At 36.8% G+C, this 24,887-nt stretch overlaps 1 protein-coding gene across 3 annotated transcripts in view; it reads right to left on the bottom strand.

The window, feature by feature from the left end:
- BRINP3 (BMP/retinoic acid inducible neural specific 3) overlaps nucleotides 1-24,887 on the bottom strand; it is a 234,131-nt gene that overhangs the window by 74,635 nt on the left and 134,609 nt on the right. For all 3 annotated transcript variants that reach the window (XM_069789550.1, XM_069789553.1, XM_069789551.1), the window contains 2 exons: nucleotides 22,071-22,261; nucleotides 685-790 (listed from right to left, as the gene is read on the bottom strand). In XM_069789550.1, coding sequence (XP_069645651.1) covers nucleotides 685-790; nucleotides 22,071-22,261 — 297 coding nt within the window. The remainder of the gene's footprint in view (nucleotides 1-684; nucleotides 791-22,070; nucleotides 22,262-24,887) is intronic.

The following is a 24,887-nucleotide window of genomic DNA, read 5'->3' as shown; positions in this document are numbered from 1 at the left end:
ATGCATCTACTGGAACTAACAAAAAATGAATTAGAAATGTTTCCTCTTTTCTTCCTTTTCCTTTTCCTTTTCCTTTTTCTTCTCCTTCTCCTTCTCCTTCTCCTTCTCCTTCTCCTCTCCCTTCTTCTCTTTCTCTTTTTTCTTTTTTTTTTTCTTTTTCTTTTAATATATAATTACTACTATTTTTCTAATGAGTGAGATGACTAACCTTCCATGTTTTCTTAGAAGTCCCAAGAAAAGCCTTTGGACTCTTCATTATTTAGAGTCTTTGAAAATCTGTATCTTGCTCTTCTGGTGACTCCATTCATTTCAGTGGGACAACTGCATGAGGTATAAGCTACTACTCAGTATGTGCAAAGCAGGCTGAGCACACTAAATGTCACTCCCTGCTTGGTGGAATCTATGTGAGTTCAGGCTGTTTAAGAGGTATGCAAGTGGTTGCTAAATAGGGCCGTAAAATGTTAACAGCATTATTCAAATTATTTTCTGATGTGTACAGAAATTGTTTCAATTTCAAAGGCAACATGAGTTACTGACATTTCCTTCACTTTGTCTAGAATGTACTTATTGCACACACAAAAAAATTAGGAAAATGACCTTTTATGAGGCGGAAGAAAGAAAAACAAATAGTGTGATAAATGTCATCCTGTTCCAAAACAAATTAATGAAATTGCACCTACATACCTTGCAACTGAATCTTATTTTCAGGACTCTGAACCAGAACAGAGCTGACAGAATCTAGGTTGTCATAGTTACTGCAGCCAAGAGGACCGGTCCGTGTTTCTGTTACCTGATGGTAAGGGAATGGAAAAGCATTTGCTGTATTATTCAAAACAGGCTGAGAAGTTCAGAAGCTTGTTTCATAAAGTTTCCCTTTTATTCAGCTAGCAGGATGTTTCAGGCTTAAGATGAAATAGCTCAATTTAATTATGAAAAGTAGGACTGCGAATGTTTTACCAGTACCACAAACTTCAGGGAGTGCTATTTCTGTTGCAGAGAATCCTTATACATACTTTAGCTGACCAGCTAAGATGATTTATTTCTTCATAGCTATGGGAACTAGAATGAGTTTGATAAACATGCTTCATAGAAATGAGGACTGTGATTTTCACTGATGAAACTTGTGCACATGGCAACTCCTTGTTGAAATCATGGAAAACACTTTGACTTTTCCTGTGTAGCACAGCAGGATTCAAAAGTAAACACCTTTTATGAGCTGTATTTATAATGGTGGTAGGGTGGGATATTTTTCACCAGGGAAAGGCCTAAGATAAGTTTAGACCTCAAACCCTAGACATACTGCCTATTGTAATCATCGAATCCATGACCACAGAATCAAAATACAGCTAAATTTATCAAAACCAAATCACCACAAGTAGAGCTCTGGCTTAACAGTTGAGGATTATGCTTGGCAACGAGCAGTTATTTAAATGAGTAAATACATTTAAAAAAAAAAAGTTATTTAAATGCTTCATGGAACATTATAGATAATTGTTAGATGTCAACAAAATAATTATAAAGGCTAATTTCTTTTTTAAATGATACCCTAAGTGGAAAAAAAAGGGTCTAATGTAGTGCCTTGGCAGTGAAGCACTGCAGCTTTTGAAGCGATGCTGTGATGCCCAGAGGCCATGATCTCACGTTTTTTAAACTGGATTGGGTGCTGTAGAAAATTCATGACTTTGTAGTTCCTTCTCCTTTATACCAAGACCAGGCAGAAAGAAGAAAACGAAAATGGACTAAAGGTAGTACAAGCAGAGCCATAGCAGGAAATGCTAGCCATGGGATATCATCCCAGTCTACTACTGCTGAAGTACAACCAATTCCTCTAACGTACCCCCTCCCAAACTGCTCCCAGCCACTATCCTGGAACTTCTTAGCTCTCTTCCTTTTACCATCTCAGAGATTGTGGCCAGGTTTACCCTTATTTGGTGATCTGCCTCAGTTTTGAACACAACCACTTCTATTTTCTGTTACTTCAGGTACGGTATTAAGCTCTGGATCGCCTGGAGAATGAGCCTAAATTCTAGGGCCAAGGAGCTCATTTCCAAAATACTCACCTCCACCGAGCAGCAGTCTGTCATGCAGACAACTAACATTAATTTTTACAAACAGAAGGAAGCTTTCTATTTTAACAATCTGTTTTGAAAAGAATATGAAGGTTTGCTAAAATAATCCATGAATGTTCATGTTGCTTAGGCTTGCCTGGCTCTCTTACAGTCTTTGCTACCACCAGCACATGTGGGTGGCTGCAGCTGGATCATGCTGTTCTTGAAACCAGAGGTTTCACATTTTCCAAGATCTCTTGCACTTTTGCAAAGTAAATACAAATTCTTAGGCTATTCCAAGCTCTTGGCACTTTTCTGTTGCTTTGATCTAATGTTCCAGAGAGTGGAGAAGGAGACCCTTTGCAGTGCCAGCAGCCCGTGGAGAGGACACACAGAACTGGCTTCAGCCAAACCTGTTAGCAGAGTGCCAGCTGTGCAAGGAAATGAGATAGAGTCAGGATGTCTCCTCCCTGCACATATCCTTAATATTTATGCCAGGGCCAGATTTACGGTGTTTTTTGCTTAATCATCCTGAATCAGCACAAAGACTCTTGCATGGGCATCAGATTTGGCTTGGACATGGTTGGAATGACAATTTTGATTTACCCGTGATCCTTCAGTCCCCTCTCTCTCCCAACAAGTGGTCTAAAATTCCATTCTAAAATCTCATTTTTGTGTAGTATTCCCAGCCCATATACAGAATCCTAATCTGTTTATACAATAACAGTCACCTACATTAAGTAAGATAAATAGCCAGAAGACATTAAAAGAGGTGAATGTTGTGAGTTTTATCCTAGTTCTGAAAGATTATGCTCAGCATTTACCTATGCAATTCTTTATTTACAGATCCATTTATTTTAGTGTTGTTTTGTTCTGTATATTATTATTATTCTTTTCAACCATTTGTCTATAAGGCAATGCAGCTTCATAAAGTTATATGAAACGTACAAACTATAAAGCCAATTTTGCAATTGCTATCCATTCTTATTATTCTTATACCTCCTGAAGTCACAAAATAAGAAAAGGTAGTAAGTAGCTTTATAATTACTGTGTCCCTTTCTGTTCATGCACCTTCATTCTTCATTTGGATTATGCAAGACATAGGTAGAGAGTACCATTGTTTTGATTATGGGAGTGATAGCACTTGCTGTATTTAGGTGTGTGAAGAGGCAGAACAGGGAAAAATCATCATTAAATGGCTTTTTTGCCCTTTAGAGACTGATTATATAAATCCACTGATTCAAAAGAAAACTATATATATAAAAAAACTGAGCGTAGTTAGATTTTGAGGTGATTTACAGACATTCATGATTGTGAAAGGTAAGCAATAAAATATTTTCCTAATAATAGCAATAATAAATAATGGTCCATAAATAGAGCAATAAATAAGAAGCTTTTCCAAACATTATGTTTTCACTCAAATCTATATATGTGTATTATTCATTCTTTTATTTTTCCAAGTACCCTTGCGTTCCTCTGTCAACTCCTTTGTTCTGGTACTCTTAGCTTCTGCATAAAAAATACATTGCAAGACAACATATAGTTGTATAGTCCCAATATACAACAAAAATGACTAAAGCAGATCAAAAGCATCCAAACTCCAATATTCTATGGACGACACTTCTAGTCAGAGGTCAAAGTTATGCAGTTACATATGCTTTTTTATGCTTTACAAATCCTACTCAACAAAGCTTGTAAATCAGGAGAAAAAATGAAAGTCTCAAATTTTCTGATCAAATGCAAGGATTTCATTTTGGGGTAACTCATTTTGATAAAGCAGACTAGAGACAGAAAAAAAAAAAGGTCCAAAAGTATTAATTCTGGTTGAATCCAAGTGTTACTGAAATCACCGATGATTTTACATTTTTGTTTCAGGAACAATGGAAACAAAATTGGAAAGGCAATGGCATTTCTTTAATTATCTTCCAATCATAGAAGTGTGACTATATTCAGTTCCAAGATCACAGCTGAAAAGTGCTTTGTCTGAAAGTGTACAATAAAAGATAAACCCAGAAGAGGAGAGGGAAAGGTAAAATGTAAATGCAGAGTATGCTAAGATGCTAACAAAGTCCAGAAGTGATTGCATATGAGCAAAGAGCATTATAACCACATGCTTGTTTTGTAAGAGCTAGACCTGCAGTCCATAAAGAATGCTAACTCACAAAGCAAAATACCACAGAACAAAGTTATTTAATAACCAAAACCCCCTAAGAACCAATAACAAAATATGTGTGAAACCATCTGACATGAACCAGGCAGGCTATTCTCAAGTGCCTTGTTTTCAAAGATTATCACGGAACAGGTTTCCCTGGGCAGCAGGGTTTTCAGTTCCCAGAAATAAACTATAACATTTGGCATTAATGAGACAAATGCCTACAGTTTTCAGTCAGTTAAATCTCATAACCATGGTGATAACGACCTGATTATAAGTGCACTGAGAACATACCTCCTAGCACTTAAGCAGGGCTGAATTCTTGTGATATCAGTGGGTAGTATATCCCTGAGAAACAGTGTGCTTTTTTGTCCATGATAATTAAGCCTATAGAAGGCTTTCCTAATAAAAGGGAAATGTATTTCTGCAGAGATTTTGTTCCTGGTGTGTCCTTTTAAATGCACATAGCTAATATTCCTAACTACATGCCCATGCAGACATGGTGTGTTGTCTTGCATAAAGGACTATCCTCTTCAGCAAGACTCTTTAAAAATGTATTTGACTTCTAAGGAAGATAACTAAGCCAACACAAAGGAGAATGAGACAATGCTAGTTACTTCAAAATAGGCAGCTGCATTCATATTTGTATAAACCTCTTTAATATTTTAAACATTAAAATAATTATTTAGAGCAAACTCATCATATATACATGACTACTCATGGAAGAAGGTCTCTTCTGAAGGATTGGTGCAGACAGAAGAAAGGGAAAAAGTATGGAGAGGGGAGAAACCTGAATTCTTTAGGATTCTCCTGGATGACTCTCCTATCAACCTCATCTTCAGGACTTGTCTTCCAGCCCATGTTCCCACACATTGTCATCCCTGCACATTCTGCAATCAGTGCTCATTTCTCCTAAAAGAAAGTTGATCATGAATAGGAACTAAATGTACTTGCTATTTAGAAGTGGATCTCCTGCCAATTCCACCCCCCCCCGGGCTCGACAGTTTTTCACAAAAGCACCTTTCTTTCAGCACTTTCTTTACCACACAATAGTTGTTGCTCTGCTGCCCTACTTGTGTCATTGAGCATATTAAAAGACTCCCAGTAATTAGTGTATAATTAAAATAAATCAAATCTTCTGAATGTTCCAGGCACTGACACTTATCATGCTGCCAGCTAGATGAACATTTCTGAAGGAGGTACAGACAAACCAACAGCACCCACAATGTCAGGGGTTGGATTAATATTTTCAATATTTTGTTTTAACTGCCAGCATTCTAAAACAATACCTTATAGGCATGTAACATTTTCAACACATTTTCTAGCAGCAGTATTGATAGCATAGGAATGCCTTTTTAATTTGAAGAGCCCACTAACCTAGGAGACCTGGAATTGCTCCCATCATATTTTTCTATCATATTTTGTTGTAAGGTGGAACAGGAATTGTAAACTTGATCTTTCTGCAAATGAAATAAATTGCAACTTCTCCATTAACTTCACTAGAAGTGGAATAATGACTTCTTTCAAGGTTTTGGGCAAGGCGATGACTTTCAATTTCACTGAATGCAGTAATAAAGCTTCCCAAAAGATCAGTGTAATCCCTCCATTCCCTCTCTTTTGTTTCTACACTCTCAGGTATTTTCTGTGAACTAGACTACTACATTACAATAACAATGAAATTGAAATGTCTTATCCCCACATAAAGCATTAAATACCTCAGAAATCAGAATATTCTAGGAATTGGAAATTAACTCACACTATTTGAATTCTGCTCTGTTGTTACATTCATTAAAAATACTATGATTTTTTAAGGCTGTTTATGTTCATCTGGTAGGGAGCAATCACCTATCTGTTCAAGTCTATTCCCCACTATCTCAGAGAGCATTATCTGTGAATTCCAGAAGAATCCACAAGAACATTGAAACAAGTCTTTGAATCTATGTTGTGCCACAGGAAAATTAGACAAGAAACCAAGACTGTCAGGATTGCCCCAGCTCTGAACTAGCAGGAAACATATATAGGTTGAACTAACTTCTAAAAATACTTGAGACAGGGGTCAGGTAGGGAGCAGAAAATTATTAGTCCTTATGCTTTTCTGTAACGCTGACTCTGCAGTATGTATATCACTCCTGAGGCTATGGAAATTGAAAGTGAGGATTTACCCCAGCTGAAATCACTGGCAGCATTGACAGTTCTAACATTGGAGCCATAATTTTCCCTTTTCAAGGACATTTTTAAATGTACTGCATGTCAGATGCCATGTTCCCATGCATCCTTATGTAAAGCAACAGGGAAGTTTGCAGGAAATGAGGCTGTTGGAAACAGGGCAGTGGCACCAGAGCCTTTATTTCCTGCATTTTCAGAAATCAAGGGTGCATCAGCCTCATGCAGAGAATAAGGACAGGCATTCTCTCAGAAAGAGCAAGTTATCTCATCTCTTTTAATTAATCTTGAAGGATAGATGAGAGTGAAGTTCTCTTATGGAGAAGTAATAGACTTAGCAAAAACATAGTAAAAGCTGAGTATTTTGTTTCAGTTTACATTTAGATACTTCTGCTTGCCCACATCTTACTTAAATGAATACTAATATTATATTTTCGCAACTTTTATTGCCTAAAGACACAGTTGAGCAACAAACAACAAATGAAATCTATATATTTTGTTTAAAAGATAGAATTAGAAACAAAGAAGACAGCACAGATACAAATTAAAATAATATTTCATGTTCATAAAAATCTCAAAGTATCTGCAGAAAGCAAAAGCAAAGAAGCCTACCAAGTAAAGGCCAATTCCTAACCCTCTACCCTTTTCCAGACATAACTCCATTACATATAAAGGATAAAAAGCTCATAAGAAATCTTGGAGTGCATACTGTAAAGGGAGGCGACCTACCTACATTTAGCCCCACTGTAAAATCCCATGCAAGGACTTCCCAAGAGAATCAGGAATACAGTTTATATCTTCATGACTTAGTTCCAATATGCAATGCTGAGGCTACTGGGATTTTTCACTATGTCCCCATTAGTTTCAAGAAGACAGCATGATTTGGCTATTTCTAAGACACAGATATTATTAGTCATAATAATACTGCAGTTGAATGGAAAATTATTTTCTTAGGTTGGGAAAGTATGAATAAAAAAATATAGTCCTTCCTGAATCAGAATAAAAAGTTAATATGTTCTTTTTCTTTGCGAAGTGACAGGGAAAAGAAAGTCTAAGTGAATATAAAAATTATCTTTGGATAATTTGGAAACATTTTACCTTTAATGTGGTCAGTTTTAAAAATTATATATATACTATATTTTAATAGAAAAAATAAGAATAACTTGTGCTAACGAACAAATAAGTGTTAAAGGCTAACATTAGGACCTAAAAATAACATAGAAAGGATTTGAAGTCTTTAAGCTCAAAAATCAAAGTGATAAGGGCAGGTTAATTAAAAACTAGATTTTCCATGGAGACCCTACCTATGATTATATATTTCTGTGCAATTCTAAAACTTAGTTGCAATATTCTTTTTGGTAAAAGCTTAAGAATTTACTAATTTAAGCTATTTCCAGATCTCATATTTCCTTCCCCGGAGTGCATGTAAACTCCTGATTTATTTTTGCTGTCCATAGCACTACAGTTCCTAACACCCTGCACCTCACTTACGGTGGCATCTGCAGCAGGACATTTTGCATGTCCACTTTATTTTACCATACTCCAGTCAAAATACCCCTTATGGAGCTGTCATTCTAACCTCTCAAAAGAAATCACATTACTGTCCATAATATACATGTCTGCTGGCTTGCTCTCTGCCTGGGTCACATATATGTTTTTAGGGATTTTTTTTTTAGGTTGTATTCTCATTACTTCCCGTCCATTTATTCCCACTGGTAAATGATTGTAACATATTTGCCCTTTCTGTCTCATTGGTACAGCCAACTCTCAATTTATAGTTTTGCAAAACTTATTTTTATGCTACTGGTTTTTACATGTTTTTCTGCGTATTGGAAGGCCTACCTGCAGAGTTAATTACAATTGTTCTATAATTTAATCATTAGATCCCTATCAGATGTTCAAACTAAAGGGAAACACTTTGCTAAATTTGTTTAGAAAAGAAAACCAACTTTATACTGAAGCTCTAAATTTCATTTCATATGGACGCTCCCTCAGTGTTAGATGACTAGTTTAGATATATTGCTCTATAACTTTGATTATACTGTTCCATTACTATTGTGTAGTTTAATCTGTGGTGAAAGCAAATCTTAGCCTTTAAATCCCACAAATTTATGAAAAGAAATGGAAAGAACACCTGAGACTGGAATCTGATTCCAAATGTTGCTGCAGTAAATATGTATATCATGCATAGTGCATGGCTATAGATTATATGATTCTTACTCAAAGTAGGCCAATAGGATTGGCAAACTTGTTCACTGTATAAATTATAACAGACTTAGGATTCAGAAATCAAATCTCTGGCACTTACCTTTTGAAGTAAATGACTATGTTGCTTGTTAAATATTATCTGATAGGAAGAAACATCGTCAAATATTTATCTGCAATTGCACTTGAAACTCCAAATCAAGGACAAATACCAAATTAGCTAAAGAATAGTAAAGCACAAGAGACTTAGTGTTGAATGTGTTCTGAAACATACACATTTGCTGATGTTTTCTAAATCGTTTAAGTGAGTTAAAGGAGCAATGCTCAGAATCAAAGCTAATGTAAGCACTCAGGAACTCACTGCAAGACTCAGCAGTGCTGGGTGCTTACTTTGACAAATGAGCCACAGCTTTTATATCATCCAAGCAGTTCTGAGGACTTGACTTGGGAGATTCTTACAAGATGTAGGAAATCTTAGTAATATTTTAGCTCACTATCATCCAGACTTCTGAATTCACTGTAGTGCTGAAAGTTAAAGAAACATTTCAGGGCCTGTCTGCAACAGTTTAAAGCCCAGTGGTCAGAAAATAATAAATTGGTCCTCACTTACCATGCTTAATCTTCATATGGAAATTACTTGTAGCAAAAAAAAAGTCTCCCAAGTCTCCCTAATTCTAACCCAACTGCTAGTCTGGAATGCAGAACCATCACCGTTTACAGGTTGGTTTCAGACAGAATTAGTTGAGGAAGCACCAGGTAAGAATGACTGGGAAAGGAAGCAGTTTATTTCGGGTATTAGCTTTCTATGTTAGGTCAACTAGCTGCATGCCTGAGGTGAGGGTAAATACACCAAACCTGAGGGAATACTTGATTAAGATACAAATATTCCCACAGTTCTACCTAGAACTCTATGCTATGAACCAAACAATTATATTAATAATCAAGTATATGTATATAAATAAAAATGACTTTTCAGGTAACAATTGTTACAGAAAACTTGCTGCTGTGATAATGATATTCTAGAAAAACAGAAAAATTATGAGGAAAGACAAGGCATGAGGAAAGAAACAAATTTTCAAGTAAAGAACCACATGAAAGAAAAATGTTTGGTTAAAAATAAGCCATAAACTCCTAATACTTTCACCAAAATAGAATAAATCCCTTTTTTATTCCCTCTGAGACCAATTATATTCCAGATAATTCTATTGCTTGTCTGCTGTAGATCAGAAAGGAGGACTGAATCCAGGTCTCTCAGTTCAGTCAAAATTTGTTGGAAATGAAAGTTGGTAGCTGTTTTCTGTACACAATCTATCTTTCAGATTTGGTCTGTCAAAATGCATAGTAAAAAAGATAATTTCTTTTACACCTAAGTCCTGTCAAATATGCACAAGTCAAGTGGATAAGCCTGCAGCATAAGGACTGAGATGGTTTTGGTTATACCCACCCTTAAATATAGAAACTTTTAATGTAGAAACTGCCTTCAGTGAACGAGAACTGGGAAGGTGTAGATACCAAACTATATTTTCATTATATCCCTTGAAGTTTTAATGAACACACAAAAAGTGATAGGGAAGAAAAGAGAGAGTATCTCTCTACCCAAAATTGCACATTACATCAGAGGTGGAAACTTCAAATGAGAGCTCAATGTTTTACTCAGAAGAATAGAAGTAAAACTGGATTCATAAGTATGATGAGTTTGATTAAATAATCAAAATACTCATAACTGCAAAAATATCAAATGGTACTCAAGTATTTCTGTAAAATTACAGTAATAAAGACCATTACAAAATTGAAACACAAAGATTTCAAACAAAAAAGCCATCTTGAGAGGTAGGGATTACAGCTGGATGGAAAATTCCTATAGACATACCAGGATCCTGTACTTTCATCAAGAAAAAACAGATCCTCCCCAGTGTAAATCAATACTGTATTTAGCAGAACATTGTGGATTTGCTCCATGGGGTTTGTTTGTGACAGGTGAAAACACCTCTGGCACATGGCATTGAGCATGTTTCATCAAACTCTGCTGTTAAACAACTCACCATGTATAAAGACTCATGAATGAACAAACTGACAGCTCTTTTGAAAGTTTTGGCTAATAATTTTGTGATTCTCAACATTCTTATTTGATGAACTAAACAAAAAGGCAATTTTTATTGTACAGAGGACTGCTTTTAGCATTAGGCTCCAGGGACAACGTTATCCAGACAGACTGCTGTGCCTAGCTGAAAAATCGTTCAAATCATCCTGATTTGTGGGAATAGAAAGACCTATCAAATATCAAGTTCTGTTCATTAAGCCATTCATTAATGTGTCCTACTATGGAACTTACATTGATATAATTTTTGCGAAAAATATTTAGAATATAGAATCTTGTCCAAGGGCTTCTTTTATTCATTTCTTTCTGGACCTGACATAGATGAGACAACACCTAGGGTAAAGAATGATGTATCATAAAGGCAAGTACATTTCTTCAACCACAACATAGAAAAAGAGAGAGCTAGAGTTCCTATGAGCATGAGAATCTAGGGAAAGAGGGAGGTTCAGAAGAGAAGGGAGGAAACAAATGAAAAGAGAGTAGCGCTTATTATCAGTACCGTGGAGTCCCATGGAAGGACTTTGTTCTGCTCAGAATTGAAAGGAACTCTACTACCTGCAGAGTTTGATTTGTTTCCATGTAGGCTACCATGTATGTTAGAAAATTTCCAGAGATATCTAAGTATCCAGCTCCTTTCATGATATGGTAGGTGAAAAACCCTTTGACACGAGTTGCTTTTTGAATTACAGGTCTTACACATGTAAATGTCTGGATTAAATTCATCTGTGTCACTGTACAATTTTTTCATACCTTTTTACTTATTAGAACGTTTAGCTTGTATGTAGCGCACAATTCTTTCTAAGCTATTATACTGTGATAGTAGTATATAACTCTTTATGTCATACACTATAGACTTGCCAGCTTTCTATATTTTCATCAAGGAAGGACAGATCCTGTCCAGTTTAAACCAGCACCAAAGCTGTTGATAAACTCGATTCAATTATCTTAAACCACTTTCCTTATTGTATTTTTAGCATTGTAATCTCCTGATGCTGTGGAGTTTAACAGTTGAAATGCCTTTGTCTTTTACCTCAAGAAAAAACAGCATGATAGTTTACCCTTCTGTTTGTGCAATATAGCAACTTCTTTTTAAAGGATTATTTTTAATATTTTGGTCTTTGTGACCAAATGAAAATTTTCAAACATAGATTAAAATCATAATGCTTCAGTCCTCTTGCATATCCTAAAAAAAAATGAAAAGCAGACCCACACATTTTATCATTATACTTTAACCAATTATATAAATTGCTATGCTTGAAGGAACATAGGGTATTTATTTCTTACAATGATATGCACGACTCAGTATTGCTGTGAATGTCGTATTTCAAACAGAGGACCGAAGTAAGAATAAAGTCTACTTAAATAGACTAAAATATGACAGAAAAAATATTGTAATGGTCCTTTTCAAATTTTCTCTATTATCTGCAACATGTTATCATCACTTAATTTTACACATTAGGGATTTCATGAAAACTTGAAGGAATAACATGGAATGGTTTTTCATTTTCAAGGCTCCAGGTACTCCTGGAGAAGATAAAATTATATTTCTTTATAAATCTACGTACTAAGTAGGAGGCTGTATACCAATATCCTCTAGTTAGTAGAATTATTATAAATGTTGGAACTAGCATAACTGTGACATTATTTTATTTTCTTTTTTTTTTCTTTTTTTATATTTTAACAAAAATCAAAGGAAGACCTTTGAGGAAGGAAGACCCCAAAACCATGAAATGTATTAACTATCCCCTGGGAATGAGAGGGTTATTTTGGGTAATCTAGCGAGAGATAATGAATAATATTTTTATAAATTAGGAAGATGATGGTTGAGGTTGAAAGGAGAAAACTCTGATCTCAATGATTTCAATATGCATGCAAAGAAACCTCTTTGACTTCAGTGGAGTTTATTCATTGTATAAGGTCAGAATCTCACCATGCAAAACTAGAAACACTTTTTATTTTGCATACATGATTCATCAATAAATTCTGTAGAGCAGTGATGAAACTACCAACCTTTCAGACATTAAAGATGTGAAAACACTATAGTAATCACTCAATACTACAGAAAGTCCCCTGGATGTATAATGAAACCTTTCTTAAACCCAACTTCTGCCGCAACGTATATAGGCATTATAAGCATTATCTTGTTAGAGATTGTTATAGATTACACTATAGTTTTGCTGTCAGAAATATAAATCCTGCTGAAGTACTGTGTGAAGCCCCACAGGTAGAAATAACTGTGAGCTGCAGAAGACAGCAATGATGTAACTCCCAGAATCAGTTACTTATAAAGGATTCTCAGATGAAGGATATTCTCAGGGATGGTTTTTTACCATTAAATGAATACATTGAAGAGGATGATTGCATTTTGAATTATAATCTATATCAGCAAAACATGTGAAAATGTATAATAGGCATAAATACTATAGGAAAAATATTATAAACACTGAAACCTTTCAACAGCCTTTTATTATTCTCCAAGATTATTTCTTCTGACTCTGAGTCTCTATTACCCTGAGATATTCTTCCTAATCTGATCTTTGTGCTCATACATGTTGTTGACACATGCTATCTCGTATTTCTTAGGGTTCAGAGGTAGGAAAATATTCTGTGAATTTTACAGTCCTTGCCTGACATTTTCTGACCTGCTGACAGGCAGTAGCTGTCAATTAGAGAGTGAAGGACATGGAGAGTGCTGAAGTAAGTTTCTCAACCCATACACAAACCACTGCACAGCCAGAATAAAGAACAAATTAAAAAACATACAAATCTGAGTGCTTCTAACTTGGCGCTGGAATGGTCTGCTCTAACTGCATTGTTCAATATGTTCACTGTGGATCTCTCAATATTAAACCCCTTCTCTGTTTTCTGGGTTTATTTACATTAATTTCACTTTTTAAGGGGAAAAAAAAGAATATAAAAAATTTAAGGAATTGTATTATGAATTGTTTATAGGGTTTTGACAACTGTGATGGCAAGTGTTGTGTGAGTGTTGTTAAGGTCTCTTGTTTACATATGTATATTTATAACCTTCTTAGGCTTTGGCAGTCTTTATTTTCTGGGGGTTTTTTACCCTTCTCTCTTGACTAAACTACATAACTGATATAACAAAGTCCTTCGATTTGTTATGGTCTATCATGTTGTATGGTCTATCTTTTTTTGTTGTTGTTTTGTGTTGTGGGTTTTGGGTTTTTTTTAAGTGAAGAATAATTATCTAAAGTCTTTCCAAAATGCAAATCCTAGCATCTCTATTATGTGCTATGCTGTTGCTTTGAAAGAATTTCATGCTGTGTTACCAACTAGCTGGTGATGTTATAACTTCTTGCACTCATTACTCCTCTATGCACATTGCTGAAAATATAATGAGACAGTGTAGTTTGTATTAGAGGCTGCTAAAACACATCCTTTTACGAGTGTCATGCTGCAGCTGCTGTGATGTATTGTGTCAATTATGTCGCTGAGTATGCATTCTGAGAGTGTTTAGTAAAACATGTTATTGCATTAACTTGCTAGTCCTTTTTTTTCCCCCTTTTCCCTCACTCTCTGAAATAGTGAGGGCCAGATTCTCAAAGGAATTTTGCTGGTTTACTCCAGCTGAAGAGCTGACCTCTACATTACCTTTTAGAGAAAGCAGCCCTGGAGTGTCAATTTAATTAAAACTTGACTGTCCAAATGAATTAATGTTGTTTTTAAAATCATCGCCTTAAATTCTTGAATAAGACTTGGAAATAAATCCCCGATCTTACACTTGGTGTATTCTTAGAATTAGTTAATAGTCCACAGATAGCAGTCACAAGATTTTGTTACACCTATGGGCGAATTTAATCCAAAGATCTCCAAGAGGTCCCAGACATAAATGTATAAAACCTCATGTATTTCAAACACAATTCCTGTGCTGTGCAGTAGAACATGGTACAGAGACACCTTAGCTACCTAAAATTGGTCTAGCTTCAGAAAAAGAAGGGATATAGCTGTGGAAATCCAGGGCAGCTCCTGAGCAAAGAAAGCCTGTTGAGAAACACAGTGTATTTGTCCAGGCACACCATTGTGGTACAGCTTTCAGGTCATGTCCTGTGTTTCCTGTTTTATTGGTGTTAGCACCATGTACTAGCACATGGCCTCTGTGACGTGCTTTGTGGCATGGTTTAGCCCGGCTCAAAGACCAGAATGTCAGTATTTTGATCCCGGTTGTCTAAACTTGCCTATATAAATCAACAATTAAATTCAGATTACTGAAAGACCCTTAGGAGCCAAGTGATGCCCAAAATGTAATGGAAGCTAGATGCCTAACTGCAGGTCCCACTTTCTCTGGTAAGATTAGATGATCACCCAAATTTAAATTTAAAAATCCATACCTAGCCATATAAATAGCGAGCTGATTTTGTGAAGCTTTTAATAGTGAGATTTTCAAAGTAACCTGCAAAAGTATTCAACTCTTACAAAAATGTCATGGGAGTTTACCATATCAAGACAAGGATTTGGGAGCACAGTTTCTATGTATTTCCTGAAAATCTTAATTTTTAACTCTGCCTTTGAAAAATTTCAAGCTTTGGTCTTGTATGAAGGCAGTCTGATCTCCCGAGGTAATGGAGAACTTAAAATTTCATAATGGACCTGAACAATACTTGTCCTTGAAAATCTGTAATGTGGCTTCTCCTTGACATGCTTAAGTAATGTCACCATACCTACACAATGGGGAAGCCACAAATTTTTGAAAAGGGACAATCATCTCTGGCTTTTAGTTCCCAAGATTTGTTTAATTAAACTTACATTTACTGTTTCATTTCTTCAGTGGAGTCAAAAAATACCTGATATTACAGATCTTTGGGGCCCAATGTTTCTAACTGTGATTTTACAACTTAAGGCTCTTGCTGGGCACAATTTTTTGAGCTTCCCAAGTTTTAGTCATTTACAAGGTTTCTCAGCTATACAGTCTTAAATCCTGTCCACAATCTGCATGGGCAAAGTGAGGGCAAGAAGGGTTCAAGATCTGGATTTCAAAATCTTTAAAAACTTGGCTTTTTTTACAAAACTGTGAAAACTATCTACATTTAGAATTTGCCAGAAATCTGACAAAAGCACAAGGCTTTATAGTATTTCAGCGTTTCTACTTTTGATTGCAGCAATTACTTCAATCCACAGAAAAACACATTCAAGTATGAGGTATGAAAGAAAAAAATAAAGCAAGAAAGCTTTTTCAGACAAAACAAAGAAACAAATAAAATGGCCTGTATTTCAGTCTGAGTTTTGAGTGAAAAACTAATTTCATTACACTTAAATTTCTTCTCTAACAGCCCACCATGAGTCATTCATGGGTTAATTATAGATAATCAGATATGGTTACCATCACAATAGAGCCCTGTTCTTATAAACTATTTGTAATCTAAAGTTTTCAGAGACAACAGAAGTGCTTAAATCTCTCGTAGCAAAAAAATAGGTTTGGGGGAAGAAAAAAGCAAATTGCACAATAAAATTTAATTGAAATTAGAGGGCACATTCTCAAGGATGTTTATTCTTTCTCACTCAGATGGAATAAATGGGCTGTAATCTGGCTGTAAATAGCTGGTGGAAAATCCAATTTATGCATCTGTTCTTCTGTTGCACTGTGGGTGTCCCACAGCTGTTTGGACACTAAGATAACACCTACACTGTATTCACCTGCCCCAACTCCCTTGAAAGAAAAAGTATTTTGCAATGGAAGAAGATATCCTCCAAACAACAATTACTATAACAGCCTCACTTTATTAACTGGCAATGCCTAAAATAACTGTGTTTATTCTTTTGCAGAATGCAGTAAGAGTATTCAATAATATTTAATTTACCATGCAACCGATGTGTTTCTTATGTGTTATGCACAATTGTTTGGACTTAGTGCAGAAGTTCATTAGTGACGGTAGTGGAATTACAGCTTCTAGCAAACAGGAATCAGGGTCATTTGGGCAGGAGTATACTGCTGTCTCCCAACTACATTAGACTCAGGAAGAAGAATGAAATCTAGGCATGCTATGCACAGCCCTCGCCCATCTACCCCACACTGAAAATGTCTACTAATTAGTTGTTAGGAGTATGGATACATGATCTCAGGGTAGTACACCAAGGTCATTCTGCCAGTGGGCAATGACAGGACACGTTGCCAGAATCACAGCAGATGTAACAGTAACTCGTGAGCTTCATGTCTTGTTCACACCATCCATCAATCAGCAAAGGAAAGAGGTCAGTCATACGGATTAGGGTCATTGCCTAGTTCTAGGTCTCAGGTCATTTCACCTTCCCCTGGGCCTCCAGCTATGGTTAGATCTTCAATACGTGCAAATTAACATGGCTGTACAGAAGCAAGAACACCAAGTTGGAAGAGCTGAGAATATTGCTCATTAAAGATACCACACAGGGAAAGAAAAACATTTGCTGAATTTATTTGTATTCTGCTTCCATGACTGTACAGGATTTTATTAAACAAGAGGAGAGCACACCCTGTCATCCTAATAGGGTTGTTAATAGGGAGAGCTAACAGCCTTCAGTGCATCTGAAGAGAAATTTTCATAGGAAAAAGCTTCTAAAATGAGCATGTAAAGGAAGTAATGTTGGATCTGTAATATTTCAAACACAACAGGATGTACATTCATGTAAATGTATATGCAAATTAGATGCAGCCCTCAGGCACTTGGTGAGTTTCCAATGAGGCCCTTGAGGCTGCAAACTGTTGATTTAGCATAAGAGCCTAACCACTTACACTAAAATGCATGCATTAAAATAATATTGAAAGAATGTATGTATCAGGGACTTTTAAATAAGTTAAATATTGATACAGGCTCCAGGTAGCTCCCATGGACTTTTGATTTCCAGTTGGAAAATGTTGTAATGTGGTGATTTTACCTTTTTTAGTGTGGAATAAACAATGTATTGTCTATGCAATTAATGTGAAGCCTCAGTTGTACTCATGTTATTTTTCAGGATAATTATGTCATAACTAACAAACTTGATTACAAACAAATTTGATTAACAAACCTGATTCATCAAATACATCTCTCCCACTCCTTTCCTCACTCTGCACACTAACAGATTTTGCTCTGAATGGTATTGTTTTTCATTAGATAAATAAAAATTAAACATGAAGACTTCAAAGTTAATTCTCAGGTCCCCCTTCTTAATGCTCTCCTTTCTCTGTGACATAACATTGTTTGATAGAAAAGCTTAATTATAAAACTTATCAAAATATTATCTTCCTGCATCAGTCCCACAAAATAACGTATCAAGACCTGTAAGAAAAAAAATTCAGCTATCACTTTTCTCAATGAATCTGAATGAAGAATATAAGAATTGCTCAAGTATTAATTGTTTTAATTACATAAGGGAGAAAACTGTTTCATTATGTGTTGCTTTCCAGAGAGAAATTCTTACAATTTGGAAAAATGGATAATTATTGCTGGTGATTTTTTTCCCCCCAGAAGATTAACTAAGCTTGATCATTCTCACCTAATATTTGATCTAATGTTGATTTGGCTCTGTAACTCAAGAGACTTAATGGATCCCTCTCCACGTCCCATCTGTAAAGACCTTAGACCTTAACCTATTAGGGAAGCACTAGATGGAGAAGCTGGAAACATTAGGAACTGAACGGCCAGACCTAAACACAGCCCCAGTTTGTGAATGGGCAAGTTTCTCATTGCTATCCTAGCATATGACAGAGCACCACTATAGCTCTGCTAAATGATCATTAAATCTTATTAATGCGTTACCAACTTACAATGCCCAATCACAAGAAAGGGCACAGAATTAATACAGTAACCTGTTTAGGAGATAGATCATGGTGTTTATAAATATTACCCTTTTGCTTTTTGAGACAAAGCATGCATTTCTTTCTTAGAAATAGAAAAAAAAGATGTGTGAGGAGTGACCTAGTCTAATCTGAAAAGGGAGGTTATACCAATTCTGGAAAAAAAAAAGGAAAGAAAAATGTTGGCTTTCTCTGGGTTTTTTATGTTTTTGAAGTAAAGAAAGTGTATTTTTAATCTCTCTTTTCAAATAACACTTTTAGGGGTGTCACAGCCATCAAGATAGCAATCTCAGAACACTACAAACAGCAAATACATGGTTGTGCACACAGTTGTGCAAAATTGTTTCTAACTACTGCTGCAATTTCAGATTGCCCATAGTAACAGGAAATGTGAAAAACAAACAAGCCAGCAAGCCGATATTATCAAATGACTCCTGTTCATTTTGAAGTCTCAAATTCCAGGAACACCTTAGTGGCAGAGCTCATTTGCGCACTGAAGTGTTCTGATTTAACCGCAAATACCATGTCTTTTGATTTGTGTTTTAAGTCTTGTCTGTTCTGAATAATATATTTTTTTGTTTTCTTCAGATACACATTCCCAAAAGGATAGTTAAGTTCTTCCTAGTAAGAGTATGAGTGTCCTGGGTTCAGCTGGGATACAGTTAATATTCACAGGAACCTGGAAGGGGGCACAGCCGGGACAGCTGACCTGAACTAGCCAAGGGGATATTCCATACCATGTGCCATCATGCTCAGTATATAACTGGGGAGCGGGCTGGGAGGTGCGTTCTGGGCTTTTAGGGGGGAAGTGGTGGAGCGTCGGGTTCAGGGTGCTGAGCAGTTGCACTGTGCATCACTAGTTCTGTATATTCTTTTATTACTACTGTTGTTGTTGTAACTTCTCTTTTTGTGTTGTCCCAGTAAATTGTCCTTATCTCAACCCTCGAGGTTCGTGGGTTTTTTTCTTTTCTCCTTTCTGCTTCTCCTCCCCATCCCACCGGAGGGGGGTGGGAGGAGTGAGCGAGTGGCTGCGTGGTCCTTTGTTACCAGCTGGGCTGAAACCACGACAATGAGTTATATGAAATTTTATTAATAGTCTTAGTTCTCTCTTCCTAAAATATAAACAACTCTGCTAGTATGGTAGAGTCTAGTATACTGCATATTTAAAAGCCATCCAAAATGAATCAAAACTGATAGTATCAAATACTAAATAGAGTCTGAACATGATTTTTTTTGTTGTTAACTAGTCAGAAATCAAAAAATGATTGTGTATCACTTGGAAATGGTCTAATATAAATTCAGAATTTCAGGGATTTCTAAACCTGTTCCAATACCTTTATACTGGATTTCTTTGATGCTGGTCAGAGGGGGAGTTATGGTAAGCTGAGAGAGCTTTTCTTGGACTCCCTTTGCAAATCACCAGTTCTATCTCTTGTGCAGCAGAAAGCTTTGAGCAGAGCTGTGGTGAGCAAGCCAGACACAGAAGGTGCTGTGACTTCAAAGCTGCCCAGTAGTTTATGGTGTAAAAAGCACAGGGTTCTCTCTCCTCCCTGGAGCAGCCCAGGAGGGGAAGGCCCAGAGCTGACTGATGGCCACCCTGGTCCTCAAGTCCCCCAGGGCATCAATTCTCCGGAATCAGCCCTCAAGCTGTTCTGCTGGAACACAGAGAGCTGGCTCTGCAGCTCTACAGAAAGCCTGTGGTCTAACTCAGAAGTCAGTATATATGTTTTAAGAAATAATCTCTAAATACGTAATTTACACCACGGATCTAGAACTTTATTTGATGGTTTTCCAATTCAAAACCAGCAGTGTTTCAAAAATCTGTGCGGGGAGAGAACAAAACAAAAAAAATGCCTTCCCTGGCTGCTTTTGTGTTCCTAGTTTTCAGCAGAAACAGGTTTTTTGTTCAGTTAAGTGTTCTGACAATAGAAATTTGTAATGCAAATTCTCCCAGTCTCTCAATGAAAGCAAGCTAAAAAGCGAGGGTTTCATGTATCAGCAGTGTGGTATTTGATGTGAGAACCATTTTCTAGAGATTCCTGCAGTCAATTAACTGAAGCAGATTTGTTGATGGACTACAGCTTGCACTTGTATCCGTCTGGGGGGGGGAGAAAACTTAGTCATTTTGTAGTGTTTGTAAAAAACTTTGGACATGCAGAAGGTTCATTACATAAGTTGTTAGGAAGCAGGGTTGAATTTTGCATTATGACACAAATTTGCTTTAAAAAAATTTTCAGTGAATAGAAAGGAGAAATCTCTTTCAGACATTGTTTTGTCTCTACATTTCTATGTTCTATCACTTTAGTTACCACTGGTTTCAGCTATAAATTATCTGAACACAGAAGGCAAGTTTTGCATGTGGTTTGATGGAAGGAGCCTAGTTTTAAAGGTTGCTCTACATCTGCACGATAAACAATGAGATTATGAAGATTAAGTCAGATCCGAGGGATGGGTAGTATGATCGTCTGCAGCAAGACTGTGATCCGATGGGCAGCCCTCAGATGAGATCGGACTTCGTGTTTGTTCTGCTGTATTTTCAGCTGTGCTGTCTGAACAGCCAAACACCATCCTGCACCTGCGGATGACCAGCTCTGAGCTCAGGTTAGCTGCCATGCCGCCAGCTCACGATGGATGGGACTGGAGGAATATCCTCCATATACCAGTAGCCAAACTGAACAGGTGCTGCTGAGCCACAAATTCCAGTTGTATCCTTCTCACTGTAAAGGCCATGGGACTCCCAAGGATGTAAATTTATATTTACTTCAATAACAGCTAAGGTAGTTGGAAACTGCAGTTGGCTTCAGATGGTCTTTAATGAAGACTTTAGTTACCAGTGAAAAGATCCGACAAGCGGAATGGATTCTAAATCACATCTTATATTAAAAGCTTCATAATTAATGCATATTCAACTGCAAATTAAAGTTTTATTTGCTATTCAATGCTGGACTGAGAGAGTTTATTTCAAATAAGCAACATTAGGCTAAAGAGCTGCTCAAAAGAAGAGTTGCTGTTTTACACAATACCTGCTGGGGCACTGATCTTAGCCAAGCATGCTCCAGTGCTATGAGTGACCTACAGCAGTCAGTAGGCAGGATGCTTTGACTGACAAACTGTACTAAAAAACATCCCTAACAGAAAATAAGATGTGCCTTCACAAAAGTGCACAACCAAGAGCTCTAAATTGTTTCAAAGGTTAGTAAAAAAAAAAAGTTTCAGTCACAGGAATACAATAACTATTTCTGGAAAAAAAAAAAAGAAGGAAAAGAAAGAAGAAAAGAAGTATGAGGGAACTGTATGTGCCCATACACAAATATAAGTCTGTCTATAAATACAGTTGCTGAGTACACATGTAAAGCAGATTGTCTCAATGACCAAACGCTTCTATAAGGGCCATCTGTATCATTCAAATTATGTATCACTCATCAAAAGTAATATCTTTAGTGTGTTAGACCCTCTTCTAAACTAGAATCTTCATTATCAGTTGAATGCTTTGATTCAGGTAAAAAAGTTTAGAACAAAAACTATTGTTTTGCTAACAAATCTTTTTTTACTAATCAAAACACATTTCTCCTGAGAAGCAGCCAGTGAAACTGGAAAGACATCTGCAGGTTGGTCCTAGAGGACTTCCCCTACCTTTATGGCAGTGGAGGCAATCTGGATGTGGTGGAGTCTGCGCAGTGTGCTGTCCCTGTCAATGAAGTAGGAGGCTGCGAGCTGGTGCAGGGTCTCCAGAGTCACTGCAGAGCTGTTCGTGCTGGGATCGCTTCTTTCTGACCTCTTGCTCAGCTTCCGTTTGTCCACAAAAATTGTGAGTGACTCCTCTCCTGAGCAGGGAAACAGAAACCACAGCATTCATCAGTGACATCTTCTGCATGTCTCATTTTGCCAGAAAAGGTGGCGAGCTGAAGTTTTCCCTAGCTGTTGTGTAATGTTTAGATATCTCTCCCTGGTGGCAGGTGCGGATACTTCAGTGCCTAAGCACGTGGACAACGGATACCATTCTAGGTATTTATTCTTTTTTTTTGGTGCCTCATATGAATAGCAGCTGTACAATAGGATATATTTATGCCTAAAATGCAATGACACTGGGGGTAAGTCTGCTATATTAATTCCTATTTACCAACAATATATTGTATACACAATCAATTCAAATAAAGCATAACATGTGTTTATTTCCAAGGTTGCTTAATACCTTCATTTTTTAGTATTTAGTGTTAGCGTAGAAGAAAATGAAACCAGAGTAATACTGGAGACTTTTCTTTTTTTGTTTGTTTGTTTCTTTCTTTCAAAACACTTATCTCATGATTTTAGAAGAAAGATACCTTGCTACAAGCAATTTTATTATAAGCAATCCTGTGCTTTCTAATCAATTCAGTAATGCTAACATGCCTGAAACCTGGTATAACAGTTGTCTTAAACCAAATTTATATAACTCAGAAGTAAAAAAATATATAATAAGAATGTTAATCAGCTTATTTTAAAAAAGGGAAACATAAATAACACATTCCTAACTCCCAAATCAGAGGTGCTTTTCTGAAAGCAAAGAGAAACTCCAGCATCTTACGTTGGGAATTTCTTACTTCCTTTCTCTTTAGAGACATGGAGAAATACTATTGAATTTAGCAATTTTAATTCTTGTAGGATTATTGAAAACAAAACCAAAGCAAAATCTCACTTATTTAACTAAGTGAGTTCTTAAGAACCATTCTAGATCAGACCTACTGATACTGTTAAATTTATAAGGAATTTTCCATGGTTATTGTTTATTTCATGGATATTTTTTCCTGCATTTCAGGCTAAGCAAGAATTCATTCATTTAGTAATGTGTTTAGGCAAAACTCTTTACTTCAGAAAATGAATTAGAAAAGTAATTTATTGAATCAGTATTTTCTTCTATGCAATTTATGTCCAAAGTAACTACAAAAACACTTTTCTCACTTTCTGACCGTGTGTTTGGTAACTTTCATTCTTTAACATTAATCTCAAGAATCAATTAATAATATCATTAGACCTGTATTTCAGGTGCTGAACAACTCCACTGAATGCCATTTTCTTGTTCCTGGAAAGGAAGCTACCCTGATAGGGTCTGACTTGCCACTTGTGCTAGTTTCATTGCTCACCCATCTGCTACAGTGGCATTTTGCCCATTCAGAGAATGGGATGCCAGCTTTGGATGGGTTTATTTGCCAAGAAGTAATAGCTGTAGAGGGATAATATGTAGGATGAAAACATGACATCATCTTTAAAGGGAGATAATCTTGGTGGTGAGCAATGCTAAATGAAGAATGCATACCTCCATGCAGGAGACCACATCTGTTGACAAATTTGACACACAGCTACCTCAGCTTGCAGAATTCATTTGTGTTTGGAAAAAGAGGAGTGTGTTCATGTTAACCAATGTACCTTACGGTGTTTTCCAATCTCTCACAAGTTCAGGGGATTGTCAGGCCCTTTAAAACTTACATAGGCAAAACTGCCATTATCCAGGAGCCTCGTATCTAATTAGACCTGCCGGGCTTGTCCAGTATGTTCATTTTGCCCTGGAAGGGACAGCTGCTGCCCAGGACAGCTGGCCATTCCAGCTGGAGCCGACCTCAGTTTTCACCACTATATTTATACTTCTCCTTCTACAGTTTTGTAATGGGTCATTTTTTTTTTTGTGCATACAGTCATCAAAGCAGGGATTAATTTCCTGAACTCCAAAGAACCAGGAATTAAAGCAGCCTCCATAACAAGATTTCCCCATTCAGTTAACTAATCTTTCTGTTGTAATAAGTAGACACAGATTCGCATTTTATTTTACTACTGCCAAAACCTCCTGCAAAGCAGACTAGGGTTGCTTGGCAGGGCAGGCACAAGCACGTTGCATTAGTGCAGACTTGTGCACCGCATTTTGCTGTGCTACGCCGACGTGAGGTGGTGCTGGTCCTGTGGCCAGGTGGGCCATTATTCACACTGTGCTGCATCCATGCCAACTGTCGTGAGTAGAGAACTGGAAAAGCACAGCAAAGTCTAATGACTTGTACTTTGAGAGACATTTGACATCAAAACCTGGTCTAGGTTCCAGGACTGTTGGCGTTCATCTATACCTATGCAATAAAACCTGCCTTTTCAAAACCAGCCTTGTGACTCTAGCCAGTATGAAAGATGTTTCTGAAATGAAAAGCAATGGACCGGGCTGGGATTTGAGCCAGGGGCCATGGGCTTTGTGCAGCTGTTTGTGGAGCTATAAGGACACAGTTGTATCAGAGCAGGCAACATCAGAACTCACAAGGGTAAATACCGTATCAGTGACCAGTTCAGGCTGCGCAAATAAGGTGCAAAATTTCACTAGGAGATTTCTCTCCATTTTTTCCCCTCTTCCAGAGGTCTTATGTAGTGTATTTAGATTAAAGTGACTTTTGCAAGCTTGATCAGCTTTCCACTGCAAATATAATGAATTGTAAGGTA

The sequence above is a fragment of the Haliaeetus albicilla genome, chromosome 8, assembly GCF_947461875.1.
Source record: "Haliaeetus albicilla chromosome 8, bHalAlb1.1, whole genome shotgun sequence".
NCBI classification, from domain to species: domain Eukaryota; kingdom Metazoa; phylum Chordata; class Aves; order Accipitriformes; family Accipitridae; genus Haliaeetus; species Haliaeetus albicilla.
The sequence above is the reverse complement of the archived record's forward strand: the minus strand, read 5'-3'. Positions and strand labels throughout refer to the sequence as shown.